The following is an 8,804-nucleotide window of genomic DNA, read 5'->3' on the forward strand; positions in this document are numbered from 1 at the left end:
TTTAGCGGGTCAAATGGACACTGACTTTTGTGTGAATAATGGCAAAATTTGTATTCTATAGCGGATATGTTTACCCCTGAATGACGTGTACCCGAGGAAAGAGGAGTATTTGACCTTTAACTTGATACCAATTAAATTGTCATATATATATATATATATATATATAAAATAAAATTTAATAAATATTAAATATTTATTCATATATTATTTACCACACGGAAATATAGCGCTAATTGCTTTCAAATTTTCCATTAGAATCCAGGTATGGTCAAGGACAACGCCTATAATTTTCGGTGATGATCAGATAATAATATTGGGATGAAGTGGACCGAAAACATAATTTTTGTGTTTTTTTTTCGAGTCGATCTATAGCCCACAACTGATAACCGAACATCACAACACAACCCACGATGAAGGGAATCTGGACAAGTAATTAGAAGAGCTGTACTGAATATTAGTAATATTTGTTGACCTCTAGTCGGTCAAGGGGGTGCAAATATCGCGAAATATTGCCCAAGCTTAGAATATCGACCACAGAAAATTAGATTTTCGTGGAAGTTGTGTAGGTTTTTATATGGTCCGCCCGTTCGACTATACTGCTCCGCTCACTGGTTCATATTGTAACCAACAAATGTCATCTCAGAAAACTAAGGGATATTTGGTTTTAAAACCACATTTTTGTTGAAAATTTTAATATAGCTCAAAGTTTAAAAAAAGTCGCTACACATAAAGGCTCCATCGCATTTTTGGTTGATTGAAACACCTGTTTCAAGATCTTTGGTCCGAACACTATTTAAAATATTCCTTTCTGCATAAAGATGCTTCCCAAAGGAAACAATTTAAGCCACTAAAAAAAATCATTTGAATTTTTAAATGTATTGCGAACAATTGGTATTTATTAACAAAAATAAACTTAATAAATATAACCGCCACCAGCAGCATATACCGTGTCAATATTGTCGGAATTACTGGATACCGTTATTGATGGAGCCGAATCCCGTAATCCAGAATCACTTGAACTTGCCGATGTGGAAGAGGAAGATGATCCAGTTGATGTGGTTGTGGACTGTGAGATATTTGAATCAGTAAATCTGCTTGTAAATAAGTTATCCGAATTTGCGGAATTTTTGTCAGCAGTTGTAGCAGATGATGTTACGGCTTCCGAAGATGCTTGTTCTGTAGCAAATGTTTTGGGAGCTTCCTGTTCCGATGAACTTGTAGACGATGTGGATATATTTTCTGCAACTGATGAATCTGTATCTAATGAATCAGAATTCGAGGAAATTGCTGAAGTCGAGAAACCAGTATCTTCAGATGAGGAAGCTATTGAACCATTAACTTGTTCGGACGTTGTTGTTGCAGTGTTTTCATCATCAGATGACGTTGAAGCTTGCTGCTCAAACGAACTTGAGGAAATGCTGCTTGTAGAATCTGCAGAGGACGATCCTCCTCTTGACAAACTGGCAAAAAATGAACCTGGCTCTGGTATAATATCAGAAATAGAAAAACTTGTATCCTCTGCTCCGGAAATGACTTCAGAACTTTCATTAGAGTTGCCATTCGTTTTGGTGGAAAAACTAATTGAATTGTCGGCACTAGATGAATCGATGCCAGAAGTATCCAATGCCGGAGCATCAACATCAATTAATTTTTCAAAATCACTAGTAAAACTTTGCGGAGCATTTTCAACAGAACTAGAATCTTTTGTGGAAGCATCAATATCATTTAATTTTTCCAAATCACTGAAAGAACTTTCCCCAGCAGATTCTATAGAACTAGAATCCGATGAGAAAGAACTCGAATCAGATGCAAAAAATGAAGAGCTATCGTCAGTTTTATAGGCGGTTGTAAAATATGGAAACGGCGGCAAATATTCTGGAGCTAGATAGACGATATCCGCCATGATTGTAGTTGTCGCGGACAGAAGAAGGCATATGAAAAGATGCTGTAAAGGAAAAAAATATTATTTCGCAATTCAAAATGTTACTCCGCAAATGCAATTCTTACCATTATCGATTGCCGTCGTATATATATCTCTGTAGAATAATACTAAACTTGTGATCATATTGTATTCTATATTTATATTAAGCTCTAAAGTGCACAGTTTAGTTATAAGACGGATAGTAGTTATTCCACTGGCAAAGTGATAATTGCATCTGGCTTCACAAAGTGTAAATTTTTATCGATACCCTACATGAGTAGATTAAAAATATTATTAGGCGGAAGTGTCAAATAACTTTTTTTTATTACCTACTACACAATGTAGAGTTGTAGGTTGTCATATAAGACGTTTGTCCATATAGCCTGCCACTTAAAAGAGATAGAATAGGATTTGAATAGCTTGTATTTAAGCATTTGTCTTTTTTGGAAAACCAAAAACATATGTATTTTGAAAAATAAATAAAATAACAAATATAAAAAATTAAATTTCTGAGATTTTGTTTTCACATTCATATTATAGCGTATCTAAATGTCGTTCTAGAATTAATAGATTTGTAAGCATATACAGATTGGTTTATATTTTAAACTTTCAGTTTCATTTGGTTTTTTATTGAAAAGAAACCCTGATGATGATTTATTATAAATTAACACATATTTGTTAATTAGATCATTTGGCATAACAACTATTGTCTCAACAGATTTTTAGATGAAACTGTAGCTAAACAAGTGCTATTCAAAAGAAATATGTTCTTGCAGTTTCCAATATCATGAGCAAATAAAAATATTAAATATCAGTCTAGAGTGATTTATCAATCTATAGTTCTGAAATGAACAACCATAACTTAGGCTGACGTCAGAGTGCAAGCGAGAAGTGATGCGATATAATAGTTCATGCTATTTCAATGCGATAATATGTCAGAGTGAGTGCTATAGAGAGAAAAGCATGTTGTTTGTTTACATCGCCTATTTCAGTTGTAAAGTGGTGCCTATTAACTCTATATGGATTCAGAGAAGAATTTTTCATGTCGCAAAATACTTTCCCAGTAATTTTTAAAAGAAAATTCACGAAATTTAAAAATGTTCCTGCATCGATTTCCATATTATTTTATTATTATTGAATTAAATTTAATTAGAATATTCCGATTGATTGATGCATGTCATTAAAATGCGAAAAGATGCAAAATAACGATGCCAAAAAACCGATCAATAACGGTAAATTAAACAAAGAAACTCAGACAGATACAAAGCGAGTTCTTGCTATAAATCATTACACAACACGCTTTATCGCTTGCACTCGCTTATAGCATAACATCCACTATGACAGCTTTTGCGCTATACCATAAGAATGCCTCTGCGTGTAGTTTATAGCGTCGTCTAGCGGCATATCATAGAATCTCTTCTAGCGCGTACTCTGACGTCGGCCTTATGCTTTCAATAGAAACTGCCGTATGAGCGAACACAATCCCGACTTTGAAGGGGACAAAAAATATTTTAATCACTACATATATATTTCCTGCAAAACTAAGTATACCAGTTTCCAAGAAATTTGACCATGAGTCAATGTAACTTGCCGGTATGAAAGAGGAAAACGATCCAGTTGATGTGATTTCGGACTGTGAGATAGAATTAGTAAATCTGCTTGTAAAATCCTATAAGTTCTCAAAATCTGAAGAATTATTGTCAGCTGTGATATCAGATGATGTTATGTCGATGAGAACTCGTTAGGAGATGTACTATATATATATCTTTGTTCAGATGAGCTAGCAAATATTGTGGATATATTTTCTGCAGATTAACGTACCTAATGAATCAGATGATGCCGAGAAACTAGCATCTTCAGAAGAGGAAGTAATGGAACCAGTAACTTCTTCGGAGGTCGTTGATTCGTTTTTTTATACCCTCCACCATAAGATGGATTGTATATTAAATTTGTCATTCCGTTTGAAACGTCTCGAAATATTCACCGGAGAATATGTCGACTAACGCATGTCCGTCTGTTTGTTGAAATCACGATAGAGTTCTGAAATTTTCAGCAGAGATTGCTGGATGCTTGGTATTGTAAATGGAATATACCGGTTCACGTTTTAGTGTAGCCCCATTTTATGGTGCCCCCAATATTCGGTAGTTTGGGATTTTGTATAGCATATCTCCGTATCAAGAATTATCAATATTGACCCAATATTGAATAATATCTAAAGGTTTAGACCATTTACTGTGCAATCTAATGGATCCATGAAAATTTTTGGAATAAATTATGGAATCCCAATAAGTATCTCTTTTATGTTTCGAGGGTCTTTATAGATGAGCTGAAGGTACAGAGAGTCTTTATCGATACCAACTGAAGTCTTGAGACATTTGATACACAATCCAAAGGATCAGTAAAGATTTATAGGAGGTGATGCAAATGTGGTATACCCATTTGTTTTTAGATTGCCAAATTTTTATTTTTTATCCGATTAAATTGAAATTTTGCACTTAACATGCTACATGTGTTGTCTTTCCATGTATCAGTTTGAAAATAATATTATTTTAACAATTTAAGAGATATTTGAGAAAATATTTGAAATCCCATAAAAAGTGATTTTTAAAAAAGTGCAGGTAATGTGGTATACCACATGATGTTAATGTGGTATAGTATAATTTTCACTTCTAATTGATATCTTTTATAATTTATTGTTTTTAATGAATGCGAATTAGCTCGAGATTTATGTCTGTTAAGATTTTTAACGGATACGTTGAGTGCAACTTTAATTTTTATTCTATAATAATTTCTACACATGGCAATATCTAATTTTTGTATGGAGAAGTTGTTAAAACTCATAGCCTTTGTTTTTCATCCTTGTGATTCATGGTAGACTCTCGTAAAGTACGAATGTTTCACATAGTAATGAGATTTTGTCTAGTTCTGGCCTTTTTTCATGCAGAATCAAGGTATACCACATTACCTACACTTGTGTTTACTGAAGAAATGTCTAGTTTTTTTCCTAAATTGGTGATTTTGTGGTGCAATCGCGCATATTATTTGATTTTTAGTTCATACTAATTATTTTAATGCTTTAGTAATAACGATTAAATTACATCCGTAAAACAAAAAATTATTTTTAAACTTCAACCGAAAAAAGTCAATTTCATGAAAAATTTTATTTTTGGTACTGATTCTCAACGTGATTTAAATAAATTTAACAGGTCATTGCTATCTTATTTTTTTGAGAACAGCAAACTATAGAACATGTTTCAGTTATTCTAAAATTTTCAGTTTACAAAAAAAGTGACTATACCACATTACCAACCTATACCACATTTGCATCACTTCCACTATGGACAATTTGAAGGCTCTGCGAGTTTTAAGAGACGAACTGAATGTTCAGAAGGTTTTAATAGACAAAGAGAATGTATTTTAAGCTTAACATAAGGTTCAGCGTCTTCTTTTAGATCTATTTTCCTACCTTCAATGGACCTGAGAGTCATTTTTATATCAATTTTGTTTTTAAAGTCGTTTTCTTAAAGAAGGCCGACTGGAGGTCCGATATAGAGTGAATCCTTTTAGTAAAACCATATCCTTCTAGTTAAAACATTTACCTCTTGTAAAGACATATATTTTGACTTCTACGGAAGCCCAATCAAAACCTATCAATCGTAGATATAAAAAATCTTTCGAAAAAGTGTATAGAATAAGGAAGCAGCCTGTTAGAACTTACTCAGGAGAATTTTCTAGTAGAAGAATCTATACGATATATTCTGTAGTCAGAACAGCCTTTACTGACCAATACAACGTCTTCAAACTAAAGAAACATTCACAAAAAAAGACCTCCTTGAAGAAGTGGACTCTCATGATACAGGAGTGTAGTCCTAGAACCATAGTCTACCTACAGTCTTCAAACCATAAACTACCTACAAAACAGTGACACCTAAGGACTTTTGCAAATGAAAAAGAAAGCCTAGAAGTGGTCTTCGGCAGATACAAGAGCCCATCAATTTTATACAGGCTGAAGTACTTTAGAAAACGACAGATGAGGCCTTAACGACAAATGTGGTCGCAGAATGCGGCTTTATATGGCCTTTCATTGAATTTTAAATGCAATTTTTTAGATAGGCGAACGTCTGGAGATATTTTATAGGTCTCGCATTTTTCTGCAATAAATCTATTTGATATTTTATAAATATAATGCCCAGAGTCCGGATGTCTGCAGTAGGTCTCCCAGGAGATCTTTCATGAATATATGTTCCTCAGAAAATCTGTGGCCTCATATGACCTTCCTCTGAATTTTAGATAGGAAAATGTCTGAAGGTCTTCTATATGTCTCCCATGTTACCTTCAATAATTATAAGACAGGCAATTTGGAGTCAATTTACGAATGTCCGTCCGTCCGTCCATAGTCTGTCCTGATGCACATGATAACTCTTGAAGGGAGCAACCGATATCATTCAAACTGTGCACATCGTAATATTTCTTCCAAACTTAGTTCAAGTTCGAAGATGGGGAATATCGGTCCAATACTTCTTATAACTCCCCCACAAAATGGTAATAATTGTGCTAAAAAATAATTTTAAAATATCCTGCGACCGTTCGCTTTGAACCAAAGTTTGTACAACCTATTATTATATGTACTAAGCCTAGATCAAGTCCAAAGATGGTATCCATTGGATCTCATCAATATGTATAAATCCAAAATCATTCGAAAATCCGATTTGAGTCAAATTTTTTACAATTAATTATCTTTACGAAGTCTAAATCAAGTCCGAAGATGGGATCCATTGGTTCACTCGTTCTGGTACCTCCCCTAAAAATGTTTATAAATCCAACATCAGGGGAATGGAATATCCTATTCGATCCTAACTTTGTACAATTTATTATCTTTAGGAAGTCTAGATGAAGTCCGAAGATGGGACCCATTGCATGACTTCTTCTGGTACCTCCCTTACAAATGGTCAACATTTTCAATATTTTTAAATCCAATATCAGGCGTATGGAATATCCGAATTGAACCAAACTTTATACAATTAATTTTCTTTACGAAGTCTAGATCAAGTCCGAAGATGGGACCCATTGCGTGACTCTTCTGCTACCTCCCCCACAAATGGTTAACATTTTCAATATTTTTAAATCTTATGGAATATTTTTAAATTGTATGGAAGATCCGAATTGAACCAAACTTTATACAATTAATTATCTTTACGAAGTCTAGATCGAGTCCGAAAATGGGACCCATTGCTTGACTCATTCTGGCACCTCCCCCACATACGTTAAAAATGTTCAATCCAATATCAGGCGAATATAATATCCGATTTGAACCAAACTTTGTACAATTAATTATCTTTGTCTAGCCTACATGAAGTCCAGAGTTGGGACCCATTGCTTGACTCCTTCTGGTATCTCCCCCATAAATGCTCAAAATTTTCAATATTTATAAATCCAATATCAGGAGAATGAATGAATGAATTTGAACCAAACTTTTCATATAAACTTACACTTTTAACTTGAAGCGAACTTAATAATAGATTTGATCAACATTAAAACGAAACCTCACTGATAAAATATATATCTTATATAAGGCTAATAATAAAATCGGTATGTAATTCCAAAGACCTCCACAAACCATAGTCTGAGGGTATATATCTGTCGGTAACTCCGACTGACATTTTCTTACTGTTTTCTTCTCTTTTAGTCTACAAAACAGTTGGTGTTCATTTATCAGCAAAATGAAAATCTTCGAAATAAGTTCCATTTTCCAATTTTTACAATTTGTTTTCAAAAAATTTTGGAAAAGTAAACAAATGCTCCCATCATCACTGTTGGTTAAAGATTTGCATTTTGTACAAAAGAAGCTGTTAAATTTGCATTTTACAACATAACATTCAATGAAAGTGCATCAATAAAATGTAATCTTAAATATTTTGTCACTTTCCTCTGCACGAAGTTAGCGAAACAAGAAAAACAATAAACAGCTGGACTTCATTGAGGCCACAAATATAAGACGACTGTTGGACATGCTTCTTCAAGTGGTATATGTTGTACGAGAGAACCACACAATGGAGAAGTTTTTATCGTTAGCATTGCAGTTTCAGTATCAATTTGTGGTTGATGTTGCTTTTGTAATAATATTTGACAAAGCCCAATAGGAGCTTCTTTGTGCCTTTCTCTCATATGTTTTGGTAACCGAAATGAAGTCTGTAGGGCACTGGCCCGATGGTGGTCATCATGAAGTCAATGGTCTGTGAAAACTGTGCAATGATCTCTTTTTGTTGTAATAACGAACCTGTCCGGTATAAAAGAAAGTGCATTCACTAAAAGTTTTTAGTTACGATTTGCATTTAAGTAACATCGACAACAGCAAACAGCCAGAAGGCCATTACAAATTTGGGTAAGTAGATCAGTGGTTGGCTAAAATGTAATGAACCGAATAATAAAGAAAAAAAACTGCTTTTAGAATATGGATAGCTTATTGGGAAAATTGTTGGTAAAGATTCTCTTGTCGTGGCTGATATTTTATTCTACGGTCGATGGACTACCCCTTGAAAATGGTGGAGATAAGGAAAACGAGACCATGGCAAAGGGTAAAGTTTTTGTGCAAACCAGTGATCTGATTCTCAAAGAACCCGATGGTGTACCCTTGAAATATCAATTTATAATTGACTATCCCCATCCTTCGGTGCCGGGTAATCAATATTATAAACCCTGGAATACGGTGTCATCAAATCATATCTATGTCAAAAATTCAGAGAATGATAAAAATCGCATTTTAAGAAAGAAGAATATTTTGTATCTATCCAAAGTTGAAGAACCCACAACAGAAATAAATGTTTAAAAAAATTTCAATGAATTTTCGATTTTATTTCAATTTTATTTTACATTTGAGTTGAGC

At 33.8% G+C, this 8,804-nt stretch overlaps 1 protein-coding gene across 1 annotated transcript; it reads right to left on the reverse strand.

Moving 5' to 3' along the window:
• Positions 1-913: 913 nt before the first annotated feature.
• LOC133338299 (uncharacterized protein DDB_G0271670-like) lies at positions 914-1,903 on the reverse strand. Its single transcript, XM_061546476.1, has one exon. The coding sequence runs from the start codon at positions 1,901-1,903 to the stop codon at positions 914-916; it is 990 nt and encodes a 329-aa protein (XP_061402460.1).
• Between the last annotated feature and the right edge of the window lie 6,901 nt (positions 1,904-8,804).

This window comes from Musca vetustissima, unplaced genomic scaffold (assembly GCF_032173495.1).
Source record: "Musca vetustissima isolate MV318-11 ecotype Yass unplaced genomic scaffold, APGP_CSIRO_Mvet_v1 utg185320, whole genome shotgun sequence".
Taxonomy (NCBI): domain Eukaryota; kingdom Metazoa; phylum Arthropoda; class Insecta; order Diptera; family Muscidae; genus Musca; species Musca vetustissima.